Source organism: Phytophthora cinnamomi (genome assembly GCF_018691715.1).
Source record: "Phytophthora cinnamomi strain GKB4 chromosome Unknown Contig38, whole genome shotgun sequence".
NCBI classification, from domain to species: domain Eukaryota; phylum Oomycota; class Peronosporomycetes; order Peronosporales; family Peronosporaceae; genus Phytophthora; species Phytophthora cinnamomi.
Window position 1 is genome coordinate 176096 of NW_027150971.1, and position 25464 is coordinate 201559.

General features: G+C 54.7%; 1 protein-coding gene across 1 annotated transcript; it reads left to right on the plus strand.

Moving 5' to 3' along the window:
* Positions 1–165: 165 nt before the first annotated feature.
* Positions 166–9937, plus strand: IUM83_03135 (uncharacterized protein; the record flags this gene model as incomplete). The annotated part of the gene is made up of 2 exons (XM_067927119.1): positions 166–700; positions 9729–9937. The coding sequence occupies 2 exons, from the start codon at positions 166–168 to the stop codon at positions 9935–9937; spliced, it is 744 nt and encodes a 247-aa protein (XP_067791910.1).
* Between the last annotated feature and the right edge of the window lie 15527 nt (positions 9938–25464).

Genomic DNA, 25464 nt, shown 5'->3' on the forward strand with positions numbered 1-25464 from the left:
TGGTCAGTACCGTGATCGCTCTGACTCTGAGACACCACATCGCTCTCATTCTGCGACGCCTTCGCTCGCCCAGGCTGCTGTCACCGGAAATCGGTGTCGGGTCACCTGCTGGTCACCAATTTTTTGTGTGGCACTACACCACAGTCAATCGTCGCGGGGACCCGAATGGTGGACGGGACGGGCGACGAGTGGCACTGCGAGGGGCTGAAGAGCGTGAATGACCACCGAGGACCCGCCGGGGACGTTGCCGAAGGCGTCTACGATAATGTCGGTGGCGTCAAGGCTGTTGTGCCCGCCGATGCTAGTGTCGTGGACGCCGAGGGGGGCGTGACCGACGAGAACGAGCTTGTGGTGCTGCCAGATGGTGGTCGCGAAGCTGGCAGTGCCGGTGAAGGACGCTGGACCGCGGAAGCTGACACCGGAGTCGCTGGAGACATGCTGGAGGCTGCCGAGGACGTCTTGGAGCCGGTGGGTATCCCCAAGGGGGTCGCCGCCAGCGCGAATGCACTCACGGAGGCCGTCGTCGGCGTGAAGGCGCCTGTGGTGGCCCCGGGTAAGGTGTGCGCGCTGCTGATCACCGTAGGCATGCTGCAGGAGGTCGTGAACGTGCTGCTGACCGCCGTGGACGAGCTGCCGGAGGTTGCGGGAGTGACAGGAGTGCACCGCGACCCTGCATCTTGTCCGCCACCACCTTGTGATGGTGCGGGGAGCCGCTGGTCGTCCGCGTGGTCGTCGGCAATCCGGAAAATGTGCTGCGCGTGCCAGCGCCGCAATGTAAAGTTCTGTGACTCCGGACGCTTCGTGAAATGGCTGGGCCCGGGGCCCGGGAGCCGCGGCATGCGATTTCGCGGCCGGGACGGGGCGGGCGTGGGTATCTTCCGGTTATGTGCGTTGGGGCCGACTCGAGAATGATCTCTTTGAACCCAGCGCGAATAAGGGACGGTTGTGACGAGGTCCGAGCCAATTCTAGGCCAGGTCCCATCGGTCAGAAGCCCAAACCCTACCACGTACCGGCCACATGGCACTTGAAACGTGGATATTTCTTGACACAAGTCTGGTCTTTGTATAGACTTCAAGTTGTACTGACTACATCTGGAAACTGAGCTCTGTGAACGTCGAGTTGCAGCGAATCCAGACCCCCAGGTCTGAGATTTGAATTCGGTCTGGGGTCTGAGGTCTGAGATTCGCTCTAGAGGCCGCGGATCTGAGGTTCCAGGCCTCGAGTCGGACTCTGGGCGGAGAACTGAGCCCTGACCTTCTGGAGCTGTGATTTGGAGCCCCATGGTTGCTTAAGTCTCAGACCTCAGATCTCAGATTGGTGACCTCACAGTTTGGAGTGCCCGGGGTTCTGAGAATTGAGAGTGATGGCAAAAGTCTGAGACTTTGTGATTTGGAGTTCGGTCTGGGGTGTGCCTGTGCACCAGACCCTGAGATGTGCAGTCTGGGGTCTGGGAAGAGGTCGTGGCGTGCGGCGTCTGATTTCATCTCGGCTCTGGGGTGCCACAGCTGAGATATGGAGTTAACATCGTAATTTTGCCCCCAGCTCAGATTCCCAGCCTCAGAGTCCCAGAATTCGAGCCAGAATTGAGACATGTCAAATTGGTTGGACAGCCGGGATATGGAATCAACATCGTATCTTTGCTCCCAGCTCAGGTTTTCAGCCCGGCAGTCCCTCAACTCGCGCCAAAACTGAGACACGGTGATTGTGGGCGCAAGTTGGTGTCTGGATGCACGATGTTCGTGAGGTTAAGTGGAAAATGGTGAAAGACAGCTGACGCTCCGAGCCTAGGACGTGACTAAGAGCCTACGGCGTGCCTGCAGGGCCTGAAGTGCGACTTCGTGGTCTCGCATATGAAGTGGGTACACAAGCGATGGCTACATTGCCGGTCTGGGAGCTGCGGTAGTTGCTCTTTGAAGTTGGCGGTTGCCGCTTGGAAGGTCGCTCTGGAGGGTCGGCTTTTCGGCCCCTGGTGTCAGGCACACAAGATTCGGCCTGACCAGTCGCCTATGAATTTGGGCCAACGGGGGCCACATGATCTTGTCGTCATCCGGATTACACCTGATTTGTACCCAGAGTAATCAGTGTAATCAGGTGATGACAGACCAAGTCCGGTCAATCCAGGCCACAAGATCCTGGCGTAATCAGGATATCACAGATTTGAACCCAGGTGTAATCAGTGTAATCAAGTGATTACTGACCCAGACAGGCCAATGGAAGGACGCCAAGGCAGCGACGCGCATTCACGGGCGCCGCCAAGCCAGTAGCTTAGTGGGTGTCTCACCCTTGTTCAAGGTGTACCCAGGAGATGTTTGCACCCTTACTTGATAGGCCCTTTTATGTGCATGTGCATGATAATAATCAGAGTTTGTTTTGCCCCGAAGACCGCAAGCTGCGGAGTTCGTCTTGCGCCGACGGGCGTGTTGCTTCACAGGGACCAAGTCCCTTCCCCCGGCGGCGCGCGCAAGGTCAAGTGGAGTCGCTACGAGTGTTCTACGGTCAAGCTCAGCTAACTCCAAATAAATTCAAGTTCAACAACCAAGCCTTTTCGTGTTTCGGCCCGGTTTGCCTTCGTTGTTGTATTTCCACACGAGGGACATTGGTTTTGCTGGTTTTTCTTGCTGGTTGTTTTCCTGGTGGTGGTGCTTCATATTTTCGGGCGGAAGGCGCTCCGCTCTGAGGTTTCGGCAGAGCAACACGTGGGATAGTGGTTTCTGAGGTTGCTAGTGGTATCCGTGTGGCGCGAATAGTCTGGGATAGTGGTTCCCAGCTTCGCTGTGTCACCTACATCAAGGCGTGGTGCACGGAAGTCCCAGGGTACAGAGCGAGAACCCTGGATCAAGGCAGGCTCAGGCCGATCCAACTCTCGGGGCCACTCTGGTCTGAGGGGCGAGTGAAGACCGTTGTGCGGCTCTCAGTCTGAGCCGCCGGAGGAAGTGTCGTGACTGGAAGCGACTCGAAGCCGGAGTCGCTGAGCAAGGAGGAGGCTGTTAAGGCCCAGCCTGAGAAGAGAAGTGGACTAAGTGTGTGTGGAGTGAACGTGTTTATATTCAAGAAAACGGGGTACAGCGGACTTAGCACGTGCGTACAAGGGCCTTCCAAGCAAGGAGCAAGCTTCGTCTGGGGGCATCTGGGAACTGTCGAGTTCGGAGGCAGCTGGTGTGGCCGACGCAAGTCTGGGCCCACAGCGTAGCCTTAGGAAGAACCAAGTCAATGGATTGCAAGAGTGAGGAACACACGCCTCACCCAGCTTGGGATCTGAGATCTAATCTCAGATTCTGAGTTGAGTGGTCTGAGATCGAGGTCTAGCCGCGAGGCTATTCCCTGATTATGGAGCCCACATCGCCACAATCCACCTCAGGTTCTCCAAATAAGAAAAGACTTTCCTCATCTGGGAGTTGGACCATGACTTCACGAGCACAGAGGCGAACCCCAGCAGCATTCATGAACTCCATTCTGACACGAAACGGCCCCAGAAAAATTAGCCCAAGTCTCTGCTCAGTGGCCCGGCCAGCGACAGGCCCGTAAGACATGCGACGGAAGAGCACAAGAGAAGAGCGAAGGCACAAGCGAGAAGGAAGGCTCAAGCAAGTCCAGCCAGAGAGCCGAGGAAGACTGCTCAAGATCGTCCGAACTCCCGCCATAGTGAAGTCAAGCCAAACTCCAGACTCACTGGTCTCCGGACTCCGGACGCAGGATTCCAGACACCAGGCTCTGGACGAAGATCTTCGATGGGCGACCGGTCGCGCCCTGTCCCAGCCTGATTTGTACCCAGAAAGACCTTCCAAGTTTCAAGTATACTCCAACCAAGATGTTAACGACCGACCAAGACGACCGACCAAGACGACCGACCAAGACGACCGACCAAGACGACCGACCAAGACGACCGACCAAGACGACCGACCATGATGTGTTATGCACGGATCAGACTCCTGCCTTATCCATGACCTGCTCGACGCGCGACGTGATTACGCCACGCCCCGACTATAGTGAAACCAAGATAAAAGAGCTGATTCCGGAGAGAATAGTAGATACAGAAGCCTAAGAAAAACCCCGTCCCCAGGGACGAGGTGTGCTGTCAAGTGAGCGAGAGGAACAAGCCTCGACCGGAGGGATTAACCCTGCCGGCGTCCCTAAGCTACGAGACCTGCGTTTGGACGCGTCGTGACCGCGAATACCGCCGTGGAACTCTCCCAAAGGCTAAGACCAAGTTAGGCGGTGATCGGGCGACGCGCGCTCCGAAGTGACCTGTCCTATTTCATATTCCAGTTGTTGGTCCTTCGTTCGGAGGTCCCATTTCATATTTTCTGCGTTTCTAGGAGGTTGTGTGTAGTCACCCCTGGATCCGATCGATTGACTACTGTGTGATAGGATTGTATATTGTCTGACCGGAGGTTGTTCTCCTTTTGGAGTTGAACGTTTGGAAAGTCTTCCGCCTAGAGCTAATTATCTCCTTGCGGGAGCTGGTGCGCGTGAGTGAAGGGTGCTTTCGGACTCGACCGGTGGTCCGGAAGAAACTCCAGTAGACCGGTGTACGGGCCCCCCGCTCAAGGCCCCCCCCCAAAGAATAAGTAGCGGCTGTATATTTGTATATTTGCACAGTAACTCTCTGATTTTGAAGGTTTGGCTGGAAGGATCTGCTTGTGATCTCAACCCCAGACCTACGTTTGAAGTAACGTAAGCGCTCTACACCCAAGACCTTATCATTGTGAAGACAACTCACCAGGTGAAGTTCGTTCTATCGAAGATAAACGACACCTACAGGGATTCACAAGGTCACACGCCACCTCCGTTTTGGAGCACCTAGTGCTGCTTTCGGAGTCTGACCCCATTGGGAAATCCGGAAGGAGGAGTAATACTCCGGACGGGCGGCCCCGTGGCATCGTGTTATACACCTGAGCGGCAAAAGGCGCTCACCCGCCTCGCCACAATTCCCAGAAGACAGTCAACACCTTCTCCAACATTACCAACCCAGATATTCATGATGTAAACAACCCGAGTTCCGAGCGTCTACTTATCCTAGCTTGTGCTGAGACATTCCCCGACCCCAGTTACTTTGAGTCTGTAACCACAGCTGAGCTTGAGCCTTATCCTGCGTGCAAGGTCTAAGCTCATAAAAGTCGTAGTAGCCCCAGAATCCAACATAATCTGTAATCTGTGATCGAAAATCGCACCATGCACCTTTGCCACCGCCCGGTTTTCACCAAATAAAGTGTGATTGCTCCACCAGCCATATCTTTGACCTGGGAGTAGGGCAAACTCGAGATGGTTCTCAAGCTCAGCCTCAGAGTCTGGGTCTTCGAGGTCAGCTCCAACGGAATAAACACATCCTTGCTCAGATGCAGACATACATTTGGGGTTATTACTGCGCCAACATGGAAGGGCAAAGCCCACATATGCATATGCGCAGCATGCTTGGGACTTCGCACTGGTTCCAGACCAGCGAGCCTAGTGGTTTAACGGCATCTCAGACTCCGGGCCGTCCAATAGAGCTTGGACTACCTCAGGAGCGAGACCCTTGATGGAACCCCCAGCACGGATGACATCCTGTACTGCTTTCAGAGCCGATCGCATGTCGCATAAACCCCGGCGATGGTATTCGCCGCACTTGGAATATGGTTGGCGTCGCCAGAACTGAGTCGGGTGACCCTCTTCGTGACAACGTCCACAGATGAGCTTGCTCCAGCATTTCTCCGTAGTATGGTGGCTGCTGCCGCATTCTCCACAAGTCTCAGCATGCTGGTACCCATCACTTCTGGGCTGGGATTTGGGCTTCCAAGCCAATTTCTCAGCAACTCGGTAAATCTCCTCATCCAGCAGAGCTGTTGTACGTCTGAGCTCAGATGGTTCTGTGATCTCCGTCCCTGACATCGGTGCCTCTTTGGAGCTCAGATTCTATGCTCCGGTCTCAGTTTCGGTCTCGTCTTTACTATCTGAGGGGACCTCAGAGTCATCCTTGAAATGGACATGTCGTCTCAGATCTGAATCGAAATTTCCTCCATCAGCCAAGAACACCCGGCCCTCAGCTCGTCGTTGCTGAGGCTTAAATCTGCCAAACTGCACAGTCTGAGATGTGCTGAGCATCCCGGCTTTCATCTCGCTGCAGAGGTTCAATACGTTTCAAAGTCTCCTCCAACTCGCTCAGGGTGTCAAATTTCTGACCTTGCAGAGTGGTTCTCAGCCGAGAATCACCCACAGCTTTGATGAAGCGCCTAATATGCGCCTCACGGTCTGGGGTTGGCTTCAGATAAGCGATGTTGGCCTTCTTTGCAGCACGGTTGAGCCGGTAGAAGAACATTCTGGGGGTCTCCCGGTCTCGGATCCTCATCTCATAGTACCGCTCAGCCTTGGAACCAATGCTGCGGCACCATTCCTTCTTGACAACGTGGGAAAGCTGTTTCCAGTCTGAGTGGACATCATCTGAGAGCTGAGTACACCAATCTTTCAGAGAACCTGAGAGTCTCATGCAAAGCTGGACAATCCGAGTTCGTTCATCCCAGGGTGCCATGGTGGCGTAGTACATGAAACGCTCTCATCAGTTGACTCGGTCTTCCAGGGGTGCATATTCATTGAACTTTTCCAGAGCATCATGGGGAATCATTGCTTGGACTACCACTCGAGTCCCAGAGCTGGGATCAGCACTCTTGGACTGGGCCACAGCTCCAAACTGATTTTCGAGCTCGTCCTGAGAAGTGCGTTGGGAGTTGTTAACCTGCGAACAGTATGTGCAGTATGGACTGGCGACCGATGGTTAGACACTTCCGGTGGCGTACAAAAGGAGGGTCCAACGGACTCGGGAATGGGTCGTGCTCCTCCGTCCTTGAAGAAGGCATAGTCGACGGCATGCTGCACGGGAAAAATCACTTCTAATCCAGACTTCGGGTCGATCTACTTTACGGGATCGCTGGCCTCAGGAAACATGTCGTTGTTGATGATGTCACGCAATATTTCATTTACATTGTTGGTGGCGGTGGTGTCATTGGTGCCCAGTATGCGATCTAATATTTTCTGATGGATGCCGGAAATTTCGGGTAAGCTCCAATCCGCTACAGGGAAAGTTAGACTCCGGAGAAGAATTGCCACGACGGGTGCCCATCGAACAACGTTTGATTATGCGACGCGATGGGTTCCCTCGGCAGTGTTAACCAACACTTCTTGTCCTTTGCACGCAACCACCTGACCGCGAATCAACTGGTCGTTGTTGAACATCATCACTGGCGCCCGAATGAGCGGAGATGAATTGGTCTCGACTTCGTCTTTTGGAACGGCCCATTCCAGGGCTAGTTCTTGGGTGATCTTCCACTTGCGCTCGCGCTCCGAGCGTATACCACACAACGATACGCCGGGCCGCATGCGACGTGTGACCTTGGCGTATAAAGGCTCATCGATCGCGTGTTCCAAGCGTTCTGGAAGCAGCAACATGTACTTGACCGCCTGAAGCGTAGCCGAAGGTGCCATTCGTGTGGCGAAGAGGTTGAGCTTGGGCTAACGTTAGCGCGTGTTGGGTAGAGTGCAAGTTTGCGAATGCCCCCTACAACTGATCTGACTTATCTACTGCCTACTCTAACTTGGTCGCATGAAACTCCTGGGCTTTGAGGGTTCAAGTTACCGGTAGCACCACTCCTGAAAAAATCGTTTCCGCATCTCCAGCGGAAAACACACCATGTGCGCTGATAAAAAGTGCACATTTTATGCCTGTAGTTTCTGTATTGAAATTCGTACGCTTAGTAATATTGTGGTTTTCAAAGACTTTGGCAAACCAGAGGCTATTTATCCCGAGATAGGACCTCCAGACTAGCGAAGTACTTTGATTTATCGAGGATAAAAGCCTAAAATGAGGTCAGGGGTAGGACAAAGCAGCAGCTCTGCTCGATTTTAAACTACTTTTGCCGCTTTTCAGCGGTATATCTACAAGGGGTTAAAGCCTCAGCGAAGCCGCCCCACCACGTACTTACTCTCGCATTCTTTCTTCACACCCCACCACAAATCCCACCCTCACTATGCCTACAACTACTACTTTCGTTGGCGAGCTATGGCATACTTGTACGTCTACGATGTCCCAAGTGCGTCTGTTTCGGAACTATTTGAGACGAAGTAAGAGATCCCACGCCGCTGGTACGCTCTTTTTCTCAAGAAGGGCGTAGGCAATGAGCCCAATCCAAGGTAGACGAGCTCACATTAGCCCCCGGAAGTTCTTGCCGCTGTAGAAGCGAACGCACAGACCCATCAAACGTTTTAGATTGAGGAGTTGAGAGAGTTTGCTATGAAGACCTACTGCGGTCTCAACAGCTACGATATGCAGAGCTCTCCGTTTCGATCTCGATATGAGCAGAAAGGTGCTCTCCAAAGCAGCTCGAGAGACTGCTCCTGCCGAAATTGAAATGTACCGTCATACACCTTATGGACTCCAAAAGCCAACTCCAAACTAAATATGTTTCTCTTTGTCATGGTGTAAATGTATAACGCTCGCTATCTAGCATATTGAGCCCTAGTATCTTGCATACCCACTGGCTGTAAAGCCACCTACTGATTTCGCTGCTGATTTAGGTTAAAATGTGGACCCCACGACTCCTACGGGTCCCACATTCTGTAAATTTCTGGTAACTCTTGTGTTACCGTCCCCACCAAACTGTGGGCATGTGGTGTTCACGCGTAACGGTATCAACCGTGGGACCTTGTTCCATCAAGAACCTTTCTCAAGCTGGCCTATCTTCATCGCGTGGACGGCCCAGATAACCTTCTCGGCGGTGAGCGCCCACGCATGCGTCACAGTCATAATACGTTTTGGTCGGTCGACCACATACAACAACAGCGGCGCACCACGTCCATGTCAGGGCGCAGCCCTCCTCGATCCACAGCACATCGTGCTAGTGATCGCCCTAGGCGCTTTCCACCTCGGTGCCGGCATCACAGACGCCTCTTAGGCTCTCGGTGCACCAGTGCTTCTCGGCGTATCGGCTCAATCACGGCTCACATTGCGAGAGGGCCAGATCTAGTCGAGCGATGGCCCAACCGCGATACGGACCAACGACGAGCTCATGGCGCGCTTTGAAGAGGTTACGTCGACGACTACGAGGAGTCTCACACGGGTTGCGGAATTGAGGGGGTGGGTCACCCGTTTCGCCTTGCTTACCGAGCCGCGGCGGCGCTTCTCGCGCGACATCGCTGCAGCACGGGGATGGGACACCCGCGGCGAATCACTCTCCCAGCCGCGTCGTTAAGCCTCCGGCGCAGTTCCGGGATCCGCCGTGGCGATGGGCGCTGGGCGCAACAACCGTGAGCTCCATTGGGGACTCCGAATGTATTCCCGTATTGTTCTCTCGGCCTTGCCGAACTACGGGAGCCCACCGAGCCGTGATACTCGCCACGCCGTAGCCTCGACGTCTCCACAGATGGTTTTGGCGCTATCAATGACTTGGACGAAACTCAGTCCGATCACCTCGTGGCGCAGGCGAACCCGCCACCGCGCTCTAAGCGCCCTGAGCTCCAGCCGTTGCTCTCCACCGGGCGCGGGGAGTACCAATTCCAGCCACGCTATCCGGTCGAGACCGCGCGTCAAACGGCGACGCAGAAGTTGATGTTGTACGTCCGTGGGCCTACGGTACGTACGCCGGACAAAGTCGCGTAGCGAACCTCGCTTCGCGAGCGGCTTCTCACTCCTGAGGCCACTGCTGTGGCGAAGTAACGCGAGCGTCTGCGACGACAGGGTCTGTGCCACTCCGTGCCGCAGATACAGACGTCCTTGTAGTTATCAACCGGATCGAGGACCCCACAGAGTATGAGGCTAAGTTCGAGCTCTGGGCTGAGGGCAGTCGTCTTCTGTCGTCGATGGAAAATCGTCGAGCAAGCCTTAGTGAAGTGGATGTTCGCGTTGAAGGCCGATTACGCTTCGAGTACGCGAAGCTTCCCGCCAAGCGCCACGTGCCTGCTGGCATCTAGTCTCATTCGCGGGTAGGTGCAGTTCACACCACGCTCCTCTGAGCACAAAAACTTCTCCTCATCGGGAGGGAGAGGGAGCTGTGGCTCAGGATCAGCCCCTGAGCGATGTAGCCGACCCAGCAGCTTCCCGAGCTATTGTTGGGAAGCGCGGCTCGACCGACGTGCCGGTCGCGAGCCCTCGGAGCGCTGAAGATCAAGCTGATCACAAGTGGCCAAGACGTCTGGGCAGTCTTGGCGAGGGATACCTCAAACCACCACGAGTTTTCTGAGAGCGGGTACCCTCGCCACTGTACCAGGTACGGGTTTTACCCCGGCGCCGCCGCTTCGCCGGGACGCGCTCTACATGATAGACGACGTTTTCTTGCTCGTATGGCAGTGCCGGAGGCGAGCGCACCATCGCAGGATCGGCGACCACTGAATGTGGGAGGGGATCGCCAAATCCATCTTCGCCATGAGGATCTCCACGAACACGTTGACAACGTTAATCACTGTCTATGTCGATGCTTTGATGACGTCGCAGTGCTGGAGAAGCGAGCGGTTTGGACCCACGTTGCGGGTGAGGTATGAACCCTCTTCCATGGTCTTAGGCAAGGTGCTCGTGACTTGGAATGGTCCGATGAAGCACGAGCGTAACTACCTCTTGAAGACGGCTGACACTGGATGTGTAGGTAGGTTCTTTGCATTGAGCAACACCAAGACCCCGACCTCATAACTGCCAGCATTGCCTCTGTCTCTCGCATCCGCATTTTCCTTTTGCTTGTCTTGGTTCAAAGCCCTTGCGTCACGCTCGTGTCGTAAGAGTCTTAGACGCGTTGACAAGAAATCCCCAACCTGTCTACGTACAGTCGCCGGGCTGACATCAGCCAGCCGATCGGCTAGGTCGACCATCGCTCCCCCATCAAGCCCCGATCCACGGCGTGGTGGTGTCAACGGGACTCAGGGATGGCCCAGACTGTAACGGGGTTACACGTACAAGTGGCTACAAGCCACTTGTGAATTTAACAGATAGGATATCTGTTAAAGTTTTAGATACTTCCTCACCTTGGTGTATGCCACGCCAATGGATACATTGAAGTGGGCCACCACAATGAGTGGTCCACACCTACCCAAAAGATCCTATTGGTAGAAAGCAGCATCTTTCTACCAATTAGAGACGTGCATATTAACGGTGCTCTGACAGACAGCCGCTGTCAACCCCTTTCATAGATGATAAACAGTTTTAGCAGATTTAGGAGGAAGATCAATTCACAAACAATACAGTTCTCATTTTACCTAATCTAAGTCACTTGGAGTCTTATCTGATTTAAATTATATTTGTGTATTCAAATATAATTAACCTAAATAATTACTAAGTACTTACGCTTCCTCATACACGTTGCGCAACGTGTAAGCAAAGTAGTGAGTCAAGTTAGACCCACTACACCTGGTAGCACTTAGTAGTCCGTCCAAAGACCGAGTGCTTGGCGTTCGTACGAGGTGTACGAACGCGGAGCCGAGAACCACATGAGCACGGAGGTGCCCATGGAGAGCTCCAATACGCCTGCAACGCATGTTGCACGCGCGGACTGCCCCCACCTGTCAGATCCAGAGTGGGAGGCCCTCCAACGACTGTCAACAGTCATTGGGGAGGCGGCGATAGCTACGATGCTGCGTACGCTATCGCCGACAGAGCAACATGGTGTTGCTCTGGGGTTCATCATGAAGGAGCAGTGCGATGCTGCTTGCTCAGTGACGGCGTCGTCAGGGACGACACCGCGTGCTCAACCATTAAAATTGAGCGTAAGCAATTACGTGGGAAGAGAGGGCGAGCCTCTCCTCCGATGGCTTGTCGAGCTCGACACAGCCATAGCGGCTCGACGCATCGTCGACCCGCTGTCGAAGGTCGCGTTCGCCATGTCCTGCCTTGGCGGACGCGCAATGAGTTGGGCGTATGGATGCCGACTCTCCGATCCTACGTGCTTCAGCACGTACGAAGTGTTTAAAGAGGAGCTGAAACAAGCGTTTGAGCCCCCGCAAAATGAGTTCCGGTCGAGGGCGGAATTCCTCGACCTGCAGCAGGGTAAGCATGACGTCCATGCTTACGCGCAGCGTGCACGGTACTTGGTCTCAAATATCGTGACCAACCCGATAGACGAGGCGACTAAAGTCGTCACGTTCATGAAGGGACTGAGAGATGGGCCTGTGAAGACCTATCTCTTCCGAGAGTACCCGAGTACTCTCGAAGCTGCGATTACTCTCGCAATGCAAGAAGAGTTTAGCCTGCGGCAGGATAAACTGCATGCGAACGTGCCGAGGTCGCAACCGCGCCCGGTAGCGAGGACGGGAGGTCCAGAACCAATGGACCTCTCGAATGCAACGGCTGCTGGTTACCAGCGGCAGGGAGGTAACGTGTGATGCTTCCGTTGCGGAAGGATCGGTCACTTTGCCAGAAAGTGCACGGCTCCCGTGCACTACAATGGTGGCCGTCGTGGCGATGCCGGGCATCGCCGCGAACAAACAAAGAAAACGTGAATATCCAGTAGGCGCGGGGCGCCCTACTGGTAATGCAGTCATGCGTGCCGATATTGGGCACGCGACACTGAGGACTGCAGCCCCCAGTGAGACCAGATCTCGCTGCAAGAAGCAAGATGACAGGCCGAACCTGGTCATCGTGAAGGTAACGTCGAAGCGAGCGAGCGAGTCTCTTCGAGCATTGGTAGATTCGGGCGCGTCGAACAACTTTGTTCGACTGTGGAGTTTACCGAGTCTTGACTTCGAGGAGGTAAAGGTACCTCGAAGTCTTCTGGAAGTTCGATTGGCAACAGGTGTCATCGTGAAGACCGAGAAGCGCGTCGTGAACGTGCGCTTCTCGTACAAACAACGTGTGTTTGTGGAACACTTTATCGTCCTGGACCTGGACGTAAGTTCGACGTTGTAATGGGCATGCCGTGGCTTGCACGGCATGATCCGGTAATTGACTGGAAGAAGCGCACGCTCGTGCGCTTCGGTCGCGACTGCGAAACAGAGAGCGATGGCCCTGTTACCGTAACTTGAGCTGGAGTCGTCTGACTCAGATCCGCTATCATCTGGGCCTCCTGGTGGCGACATCCGAGATTTCTGACTTCGGCGAGTCGCTGAGCCTGACTTCATCTCAGACCAGGTCTCAGATTTGGTCTCAGAAGTCTTGGTCCTGGTTGAAGTCTGAGCCCTCCCAGCTGAACTTGACTTGCTTTGACTGGCCTTTGCCAATTGTTGCACAATAAGCGTCAGCTGAGCAAGCTGGGCCGTCAGAGTCTCCAGGGGTCTGAGATGTAACCGGGATAGCTGGGATAATCTGAGCTGGGGTCTCAGACTGAGATCGAGAAGCAGCGGTTTGGCGATGTTGGTCTTGAGCCGCTTGGAAGCGGCGGATTTTCTCTTCTTGGATCGCCACTGCCTTCTTGTGTTCGATCTGAGCTTGGGCATATTTCTCATTCATCATTCTCAGCTCAGATTCGTATTCGGTTCGGATGCGGCTCGCTTCAGCTTCTTCAGCTTTCTTCCGCTCAGCCTGCCGAGCTCGATCCTCAGCTTCTTTAAGACTTCGTTGCACATCCAAGAGATACCGAGCTCGGGTTTCATCTTCCTTGCGTTTCTGAGATTCCTCCTCAGCCCTCTGCTTGGCCAACCGCTCAAGTGCTTCCAACTGAAGTTGTTGCTCTGACTTCTGAGATCTGGGAGCTGAGTTTAAACTTGTTTGGGGAATGTACTGCTCAGCGCGGTGATCAATCGTCTCAGCTCCTTGCTCCACAAGTAAAGTTCTCAGCTCAGCCTCGAGCTCAGCTCGGCTTGCTTGAGCCGCAGCAATTCTGGCTTCCGCCTCAGCTCGGACTCGGGTTATCTCGCGTTGATACAAATTCTCCAGTTCAGTGTAAGTCACAGGAGGCTGAGAAATTCCCGGAAAACCATATTGCGGAGTCTGACAAATTTCCCAAGTCGACTTCACAGTTGGGGTCACAGTTGTCTGAGGTTCCGCGTCATTCGTGCCGCTGAGAGCGTTCTTCTCAGATTCTGGTGTGCCAGGCAATGGCACTTGCGAGGGGTTCACGTCTCTGACCGTCCCAGTCTCAGATCGAGCTGAGGCTGAAGTAGTCTGGGGTGTAACTGAGACCATTACAGCTGGGAAATTACTACGCGCGGCTGAGGTCACAGATCCCATCATCACCGGTGCACTTGAAGTGGGTCCAAACGTTCCAGCTCCAACACTATAATCTGAGAAGGACATCAGAGACGATCCCGAGGAACTTAATGCAGACAGGTCCGTCCCTTGGTCATTCCCAGTCATGGAGGCGTCAGAACCAGCTTATGCACCAACCACACTTGGAACTGTGCCCGATCTTGCACTTCGCATAGCATCCGAATCACTCCCAGACCCGTGCCAGGATAGCAAAGATGTTGAAGGGATCGAAGGATCTGAGCACGACGAGGGCAGCGAAATCTCAGCCGGTTCATGGCTCAGCTGGGGCTTCTTGCGAATTGGTTCTACATCCAAGCTCGAAGCTGGGCTTCTCGGCCGAAGACCAGTCAGCTGAAGACGCATTACCACTTCTGGGGCAAGGAAAAGCTGGGCATCCTCACCCATACCCACATCTCCATCTCGATCAACTGGGAATCCGAGTTGGGTCTCAGATCCCTGAACGGCAGACTGGGTCTGAAGTGAATCTGAGGTTTGTGTAAGTAGTACCAACCACAGATTTCCAAGTCGCCAGCTCAATGCCGAGGAAATGAGCAATTCGCTCGATCTCACCTCGGACCCGAGAATCTGGGACCCCAGACATTTCATCCAAGCTGGGCCAAGCTGGGACTCAGTTCACAAATTCATACACAGCTTCCCAGAGCATAGTCTGCAACAGCGCCACACAGGCAATTGGTGGAAGCAATTTCAGCGAAACTTTCACAGCTCTCAGGTCTGAGATGACCGGGAGTCGACGTCGCTCAGCTCGAAACACGTTCAGCTACCTACCGGCAGGCGACCGGTTCACAGAAAACAAAGTGTCGACCGGTCGACTCAGCGGCTTTGATGAATCCCCGCAGGTCGTAACAACCGTGACACGGGTTGTACACGATGTCGACCGGGTGAACAGCCTCAGCTGGGACCCCCACCCACATCTCAAACTGGGATCGCGCATAGCTCAACATCTCTTCGTCAGTCATTTCTGGGAGCGGGGCCAAAGCCCAAGTCCCAGCTTCTCCCTCAGGCACACTTTGCAATCTGCGAGTGGTTCTCTGCTCAGTCCAGAGTACTTGACCAAGCACCGCCACCACTTGCATAGCTGGGAAGTGTGACACCAGTCGCATAACTCAGCGTTGTAGGGGTCGTCCCAGCCCCAGACACACTTTTCGTTCTCAGATGTAGCTCGCGCTTACCCAAAAGGCTGAGCGCACCACCCTCGGTTTGGCTACCGGGATTACTCCCAGTAGTTGGCTCCGGGCTGGGACTCGGCGCTTGAGCAGTGGTCATCTCAGCTGAGAAACTTCCTCGATGTGTCGAACTGTGACTCGCTGGGGGTATTCCCAGACTCGGACCATATCTCGGAACATCTTGCCTTGGATCCGAATCTCGACCAGTCTCAGCTTGCTTCTTCACAGGCGAGCTGAGCGGCGGCTCGGCATCCTCAGTTTTGGGCGCACCTTCAGGTTCAGCACTCATCTCAGCTTCTTCTTCAGCAGATACGCTCAGATCATCACTTTCTAGGACCTTTTTCGAGTTCTTGGACCTGGACGTCCCAGCATTTTCCGGCATCACTTCAGCCGGCAAACCAGCAACTCTGAGACTTCGCCGAAGCGAAGACTCAGGCATCTCACCACTTGTCTTGGAAACTTTCGAGTCGGGAGCAATCGACATGACTTGCACACGTCCGTTACCAAAGTCGTTTCCCAATCCGGGCACGCGCACCAGCTGTGGCGATGCGGGCTCCAAAATTAGGGAATAGCCTCGCGGCTAGACCTCGATCTCAGACCACTCAACTCAGAATCTGAGATTAGATCTCAGATCCCAAGCTGGGTGAGGCGTGTGTTCCTCACTCTTGCAATCCATTGACTTGGTTCTTCCTAAGGCTACGCTGTGGGCCCAGACTTGCGTCGGCCACACCAGCTGCCTCCGAACTCGACAGTTCCCAGATGCCCCCAGACGAAGCTTGCTCCTTGCTTGGAAGGCCCTTGTACGCACGTGCTAAGTCCGCTGTACCCCGTTTTCTTGAATATAAACACGTTCACTCCACACACACTTAGTCCACTTCTCTTCTCAGGCTGGGCCTTAACAGCCTCCTCCTTGCTCAGCGACTCCGGCTTCGAGTCGCTTCCAGTCACGACACTTCCTCCGGCGGCTCAGACTGAGAGCCGCACAACGGTCTTCACTCGCCCCTCAGACCAGAGTGGCCCCGAGAGTTGGATCGGCCTGAGCCTGCCTTGATCCAGGGTTCTCGCTCTGTACCCTGGGACTTCCGTGCACCACGCCTTGATGTAGGTGACACAGCGAAGCTGGGAACCACTATCCCAGACTATTCGCGCCACACGGATACCACTAGCAACCTCAGAAACCACTATCCCACGTGTTGCTCTGCCGAAACCTCAGAGCGGAGCGCCTTCCGCCCGAAAATATGAAGCACCACCACCAGGAAAACAACCAGCAAGAAAAACCAGCAAAACCAATGTCCCTCGTGTGGAAATACAACAACGAAGGCAAACCGGGCCGAAACACGAAAAGGCTTGGTTGTTGAACTTGAATTTATTTGGAGTTAGCTGAGCTTGACCGTAGAACACTCGTAGCGACTCCACTTGACCTTGCGCGCGCCGCCGGGGGAAGGGACTTGGTCCCTGTGAAGCAACACGCCCGTCGGCGCAAGACGAACTCCGCAGCTTGCGGTCTTCGGGGCAAAACAAACTCTGATTATTATCATGCACATGCACATAAAAAGGGCCTATCAAGTAAGGGTGCAAACATCTCCTGGGTACACCTTGAACAAGGGTGAGACACCCACTAAGCTACTGGCTTGGCGGCGCCCGTGAATGCGCGTCGCTGCCTTGGCGTCCTTCCATTGGCCTGTCTGGGTCAGTAATCACTTGATTACACTGATTACACCTGGGTTCAAATCTGTGATATCCTGATTACGCCAGGATCTTGTGGCCTGGATTGACCGGACTTGGTCTGTCATCACCTGATTACACTGATTACTCTGGGTACAAATCAGGTGTAATCCGGATGACGACAAGATCATGTGGCCCCCGTTGGCCCAAATTCATAGGCGACTGGTCAGGCCGAATCTTGTGTGCCTGACACCAGGGGCCGAAAAGCCGACCCTCCAGAGCGACCTTCCAAGCGGCAACCGCCAACTTCAAAGAGCAACTACCGCAGCTCCCAGACCGGCAATGTAGCCATCGCTTGTGTACCCACTTCATATGCGAGACCACGAAGTCGCACTTCAGGCCCTGCAGGCACGCCGTAGGCTCTTAGTCACGTCCTAGGCTCGGAGCGTCAGCTGTCTTTCACCATTTTCCACTTAACCTCACGAACATCGTGCATCCAGACACCAACTTGCGCCCACAATCACCGTGTCTCAGTTTTGGCGCGAGTTGAGGGACTGCCGGGCTGAAAACCTGAGCTGGGAGCAAAGATACGATGTTGATTCCATATCCCGGCTGTCCAACCAATTTGACATGTCTCAATTCTGGCTCGAATTCTGGGACTCTGAGGCTGGGAATCTGAGCTGGGGGCAAAATTACGATGTTAACTCCATATCTCAGCTGTGGCACCCCAGAGCCGAGATGAAATCAGACGCCGCACGCCACGCCCTCTTCCCAGACCCCAGACCGCTGTGGAGTAGCGCCCTCACAGAAATCTGCAAAGTCGTCCTCGCACAAACCCGTCGCGTGCGCTGTCGGTGGGCGCGTCGGATATTTCCCGGGGACTTGAGTAGCGTATCTCAGGATAGGGTAACGAGTAGCTCAAGCTTGGAGCATGAAGTCTTCATTACTGGGACGGTCTTGTCCTTGATCCGTCTTTTCTCCTTTCTTGACCTTGAACACGTGCAGTTATCGGTGCGTCGCGTCCTTGGGGTGCGTGGCGTTATCGGGACCGACGCGGTCTTGTGCGGCGTTATCGGGGCCGGAACGGGTCTTCGCCTTCAGCGACGCGTTATCGGGCGTGTTTGAGCGGTATTGTTTAACGTGTCCCTCCTGTTGGGCACCGGTGTGAGGGTGAGTGCACCGACGACCGAGGGACGGGGGGCCGCGTTATCGGGGTGGCTCTGCTTGCCGGCACTCGGAAGCCTTGGACCGAAAGGGAGAAATCCACTTGAGCGGCACAAAGAAGATTCGGGACTGAGCCTTACACCTATCCTATGCTACCGACTGACTACTTGAAGATTGTTAAGCTACGGTTCCATGCCTAACCCTACTTCGATAACGCATGCCCTAATTTATGACGCTTGATCTCTGAGACGGGGTCCTCCAGACCGCGTCTCAGGGATTCCTAGGACGGGGTCGTCCTAGACCGCGTCTCAGGGATTCCTAGGACGGGGTCGTCCTTGACCTGAGACGGTGTCACTCAATCGGGGTGTCACTAAAGTGAGGTCGTTCTAGAGCCCTGAATGACAGCTCCGACTCAGACTTGGCATCTGAGGTGTCTTTCACCCTTTCCGCAGAAGATTCCGTACAGATCGCGTTCTTTCACTCTGGGCAACGGTCCTCTGGCACGCCTCACTCGTCACTTCTCGTCTCGCGGTCTGCTTCACCACACTGCACATCTCAGGGTCTGGTGCACAGGCAAACCCCAGACCGAACTCCATATCACAAAGTCTCAGACTTTTGCCATCACTCTCAGGTCTCAGAACCCCGGGCATTCCAAACTGTGATGTGTGGTATCGGGAAATGAAGCCGAAGCCAAAACCCAAAGGCGGGACGAGGGGCGAAGAAGACTCGAGGCGCCGGCGCTAACTGGCAAGTCACAACCCATCGCCAGTCATTGGACTAAACTCCCCGATCGCTGATTGGCCTAAATAGGCCGGTGACGATGACTCGTCGAAGATCTCAAGTCAAGCGTGGGCGGTTGCAGCTCGCTAAGTACGGTGCGAACCTACTGGCAATATCCGAACCTATGAGTCATCGGCGCCTGTCCCCAGTCGTCGGTGGCGTTTCAGCGGCCGTTTGAGTCGTCGGTAACGCCGCCACGTCGCAGGGAAAGCGCCGAAGAGTCGTGAGTTACAACTGGTGGTCCAAAACGGACGCGTTTATACTTGATATTTGTATTGATCGATAGGAAACTTAAGAGAAGACAAGATAAGCCTTCGGGCAACAATAACAGAACAGCTTTTCCTCCCAACCACGCAAGGGCGACACCGGTGCCTGCAGTGAACGACCTGCAGCTCAAGGTAAACCTGGTAGGTAGGATTATGACTGTCGGTGGGCACATCTACTAGTGTAGCGTGTGTTCATCCCTGGCAGGGCCAAGAGTTAGTGGCCGGTGTATTGGTAGCGACGAGTCGTCGCCAGGAACTAGAGGAGCGAGAGCGCACTCCATTTATTTCTTCCCGCCGGAGTATAGCTCCGGCACCCTCGTATCACGCCGTAACAGGCCGGGACCCTTCCTTCTGAGGGCCTGCGAGGTATATTTTGTGTGAGAGAGCGTGCTAGCCTTTGCTCGTGGCTAGTGACGCTGAGTCTTCCGTCGGTCGACTAGCGGAAGCTCGGTGCACAGAGGAAACACCAACCCGGTGCAAGGGAAAGTTCCTGAGCCTTCAGGTTCTAACCCTAACAAACCCATTGAGTCTTCGGTGACTCGGTGGGTGTTGTTGGTGGGGAAAGTGTGCCATATATAATTTAGCGCGTGTTCCTACACGACAGATGTCACCAATCTGAGATCTGGGGTCTGAGACTTAAGCAACCATGGGGCTCCAAATCACAGCTCCAGAAGGTCAGGGCTCAGTTCTCCGCCCAGAGTCCGACTCGAGGCCTGGAACCTCAGATCCGCGGCCTCTAGAGCGAATCTCAGACCTCAGACCCCAGACCGAATTCAAATCTCAGACCTGGGGGTCTGGGGTCGCTGCAACTCGACGTTCGCAGAGCTCAGTTTCCAGATGTAGTCAGTACAACTTGAAGTCTATACAAAGACCAGACTTGTGTCAAGAAATATCCACGTTTCAAGTGACATGTGGCCGGTACGTGATAGGGTTTGGGATTCTGATTGATGGGTCCTGGCCTAGAATTGGCTCGGACGTCGTCACAAGAGCTAGATCCGGTTACGCCGAAGGACTGACTGTTAACGAGGCGGAAAATCATGGATGATTTCTATGTATGGATCTGCTGGAAGGCGAAGATCCACGACGACTAGTGATCTGTGGAGACTCGAATTTGGTGATCCGCCAAGTGCGAGGAGAGATCGATTGCAAGGCGCCGGGGCTCACGCTGCTGAGACAGAAGGCGCTGGACCGACTTCGGATCTGGCCACACCATGAGCTGGTTCATGTCAAGCGCGGCTGGAACAGCTCCGCGGACAGTCTGGCGAGTACAGCGTTGCAGCGGCAAGGCAGGACCCTGGTGGATGAGGCGAAGGATCTGGAGGATCTGGTCACCCTGAACCGTTTGGCTGAAATCTTGGTAACGGAGGCGGAAGTCGACGACTCGGTAGCCCACGTCTCGCCGGTAACCACCAGATCCAACACTGGATCCAGGCCCAGATCCAATGCCGAATCTGGATCCAGATCCAGATCCACCCCGACTGCCCTTGAGGAGGAAGTGGTGAGAGAGCTGAGAATCGAGCGGATCCGGCAGGCACAGGATGAGGAGTCGTGGATCTTAGGTCTGAAGAAGTTCTTGGCGGGCTCGGTGCAAGAATTGACACCTGAGGAAGCCAGATCCTACACTAATATTGTTATGGATTATGAAGTGGATCTAAGCGACCTGCTGTTCTACTGTCCTCCTACGAAGAGATCCGAGTTGGATCGGGATGGATTAATGCGATTGGTGGTCCCAGAGACCCTCCAGCAGGACGTTCTACATCATTACCATGCAAGTCTGGAAGGGGGTCATCAAGGGATCGGACGTACCTACCGGCGGATCCGAGATCACTTTCACTGGAGAGGTCTCTATCGCAGTGTGCAACGCTATATTGGAGAAATTGTGGATTGTGAGACCGGCAAGGGCGGACCCCGGATCCAAGGTGAGTCCCCTGGAAATATTCAAGCGACGTACACATTTCAGATCATTGCTATGGATCACATCCTCTAACTGCCCAGATCCTATAAGGGCAATGCGGAGTTATAAATATGGGTGGATCTGTTCTCGGGATATGTGATCGCAGAGGCCAGTGGATCCAGGACCGCGCAGACGATCGCTGAGTCGTATGAGGAGTGTGTTTTCAGGCGATTTGGTGCCAGCGAAATGATCCGCCATGACCGAGAACCTGGGTTCATGGCCGATTTCTTCAGATCCTTTAACCGGATCCTTGGTCAGCGACAGCGTGCAACTATGGCATACGGGCCCCAGGCGTACGGAACGGTACACAGCCCAGGATCGGATCCGAGGAGAAACCCCATTCTATATAGTGCATGGGAGGGATCCCAGATCCACCTTGAAAGCTACGATCCCGGTGGGCTGTACTCGCCGTCAGGATCGGGATCCAAGACGATGGAGATACCAGATCCAACGCTATTACCAACAAGCACGAGCGCAAGTCAACACTCGGCTACAGGAGGCGATCGCGGATCGGGCGAATCGGCACAACGAAGAGATCCACCCGCATCAGATTTAGGCTGGATCCCACGTCTGGCTATATTTGGATCGGGTCAAAGAAGGGTACGCACACAAACTAGTGCACCTGTGGCACGGGCCGTTCAGTGTAGCTGGGAAGGTGGGCGAGTATGCTGTGAGGATCCAGCTTACATGCACCGAATATCGGCTATTTCCGGTGGCACATGTGTCTAAGCTAAAGCCCGTGAGGATCTTCCCGACCGACCCCAGATCCACTTGGCCGAAGATGTGACAGATCGCTTGGACTTCGATGAGACATTACTGCCAGAGGATAGCTAGATCCAGGATCTGGACAAAAACGAGTACGAAGTGAAAAAAATTACGGACCTGAGAACAGGCAAGAGAACTCGTTATGGCCGGATCCATTGTGAGTTCCTGGTACATTGGCGCGGTTATGAGGATCCAAGCTGGGCGGATGAAGCGGATCTCAACTGCTATACTGTATGAGTTCTTGCGGGATCGCACGAGCCGGAACCGGTTCGGTGTGATGCAATCCCACGAGGAGTAGTGGGGCTCAGATCCACCGAAGTGAGTTGGTAAGTTTGAGTGGAGGCTGTGGTGATGGATCTGCGGGAAGGCCGCAGGTCGGTGGAAAGGGAACTGTGTATTTCGTATTTTCGATGGTGGATCTAGTGCTACGAGCACTAAGCCTAAGCAAAGGAAGATGACCCGTGAAGAGATCCGAGCCCCAGCGTCCAAATCCACTCATGAGGTGTAGACTGGTTCTGGCGAATTGGATCTAGGTGAGATTGGATCTGGAGAACGTGGATCCAGGCAAGGATGGAGGGGTGTAGCCTGGATCAGGCGAATTGGATCCAGGTGTAGACTGGATCTGGCGAACGTGGATCCAAGCAAGGATGGATCTGGAGAACTTGGATCCAGACATGGGATGGGCATGAGGATCTGACCATCACGGGTGGAGATGCACGTCGTGGCTAGCTGGACTAGCGAAACGGAGACACGCGTGACGAGATGACAAAGATGGATATACACTACGTGAGATTACGCTATGATGGATCTGGGCTACAGTAGACTATTACAAGGCGTGGATCTGGGCTATTGAGAACGCAAAGAAGTACATGAAGTGTGTGGATATGACATTCGAGGGCTCCTGAAGGCAGCGCGGGGCATGGGAAGGCTAGATCCAAGGGGTGAATGAATTTGGATCCAGGCCCAGTCTGGATCCAGAATCAGGTGGATCTGGTCTGATTCCTGGATCCAACCTGGATCTGGAGTTATGCGGTGGATCTACCGCTGGGGCCTGGCGAAAGTAATCAAGGGACACGCAAGGAAGGTAGACAGGCCATGTAGAGCCGATAGACAGTGATGGGAAGATAGTATCCATAGGGATGATAGGACTTTGGGATTGAACCTAACTTAACGGTAATCAGATGTGGTGTAGGAAACATCAGTTTTGTGGAGCACCCAAGTGGGACAGTGTACCAAATCCACCTAAAAGCGGAATCGACGGTACTACCCGGCTGGATGGTACACTGTGCCAGTCCGCCGAGCTCGCAGGCTTCACGAGCGCACTGCGGCCGGCTGACTGGGAATCAAGAGCACCGGAGACCAAGGACGGGTGGCACTACGCAAGGAGAAGACGCACGTACGGCGGGCCGAGTGCGGGGACGCTAGGAGACGCTCAGCCGAGTTCAAGGCAGTTTCCAGGCCTTGAGCTCGGCTAAACAGAGCCGCCGGCCACTCAGACGACGCGGGGCACGACCAGAAGGCGCACAAGAGGACCACGCGTGAGCCCGGCGAGCCCAGCAGCACTCAGCCGAGTCGGCGAGACCTCCCCGTCGAGCTCGCCGGGTTATCCGGACAACTTATCCGGCTCCGCCGAGTTCGAAGCGTCGCTGAGAGGGTGAAGGGTCGGCCTAGATCCGAAACCACACCATTTCACTTGATATTTGTATCGGACCTTAGGAATAGTGGAGGCGCCCTTTCAGGGCGCCCAAACGACTTAAGAACAAACAGAGCAGAATTTTCTAGGCCCACAACACGTGCACACTTTTCGGTAAGTCTCTGCACGGGGTCGGATTATGCCTGCCGTCGGTACCCGAGAGGCATAGCTTGTAGGGTACTCGACTGGCAGCGCCAAGAGATTAGGTCGGCCCGGGATTGGGCGTTGGGTGCTCGCCAAGTGCGAAGGAAAAGTCTCGCTAACTCAGCGAGCCGGTACGCCGGACAGCCCAGGTGCCGTTACTCTTCAAGTCGGGTTGCTTCTGCCCGGCGGCCTGTAAAAGCGCTAGCGCGCCGCCGTCCATCCTTTGGTGGAGGGCACAGGAGTTTGTGAACGGAGTCCGCTAGCTCGGCGGATCTCCGGAAGAGTGGACCTTGGTTGGCAGGTGTCAGCGAGAGGCGAGACACCCGCTGTCCCGGATGGGCCGAACCGCGAGGGGGCAACCCCTGCGCAGGCCAACAAGCGCCGACCTAACTCGGCGATTGTTGTGGTTTGTGCTGGAGATCCACATCTGACGATATTTGTGTGTTCTGCAACACCACACAGACCTGAATTTGCTTTGGACATCGCAAGACCTCCCTCCTTCGCCTGGATCCGGGAACTACATTGGCCCGACACGGCGTAGAGAGGTTAGCGGTAGGAGATCTAGTGTTGGTAATTAAGTCTGGATAATATATTGGCCAGATCCAACTTCCTAGAGATCCATCCTAAGCCTAGATCCAAGATCCACCGGATTTATCTACTTGGCCGGCGGATCCACTCAGCTCTCACAACCCAAGATCCCGTCATAGGAGACGGCAAGTACGACAAAGGAAGACCTGCGAAGGCAAGAAAAGGCGCCACAACACAGACCAGGCAACCCTTCTGCCGGATCCAGATCCAGGCCGCCAGATCCAAGTACACGGGTATTGGATGTGGAGCATATACTGCGAGCAGAGTGAGGATTTCCGCACAGCTCCACCCGGATCCCCGCGTCTCGCCAAGACATTCCTTCTCCACCGCTTGGACTCTTCGGAAGACACCAGAGGAGCAAGATCCAGCCCTACCGACGGGTACACAAGGTGAGAAATTCAGCACAGATCACGGATCATCGGGGGACCCCCTCCGTTAGTCGGTGTCCTGGCGCTGTTGGGAAGTTGGATCTAGTGATCTCCCAGATTTTGCGGATCCCGCTACACCACATAAGACAAGGTCACACACCGACCACAAGGCAACCCCAGGCCAAGATCAACATCGGCCTACGAGTCTCGATGCAGGCAACCCAAGATCAACGACTCGACCCTACACCGGCGCAGAGCGTAGAAGTATCCCCGCTGCTGCCACAAGTTCCCGCTGTCCGCCAGACAGTCCAAGACTCGACCGCAAGCGCGTCTTCCGAGATCACCGGAAGAGAGATCCAGCCCACCGACGGGTACACAAGGTGAGGATCAGCACTTTCACGGAAGATCGGAGTACCCCCTCCGTTAGTCGGCAGTTCGGGCACCGTGTGTAAGAGGAACCCCGCGATCTGCAAATTTCGCGGAGCCACTTCGCCACAATAACGTGTTGGTGGGGCGTCCGATCCGAGTTTTGACGCGGCACTCGACACTTGCGTGGCTGTTTAGATCTCCAGACCTACAGGGACGATTGGGTCAATTGGCCGCTCTCCTGTCACCGTGGACGCTCGAGGTCGTGAAGTGTACCAAGGGCGAAGGCAATATACTGGGGGCGATCGCCGCCAGCATCACACCCCGATCAGAGGTGGATAACGCGTTGATCGCGATCGCCCCGGGGAAGGAACCACGACCACAGATTCAAGCCC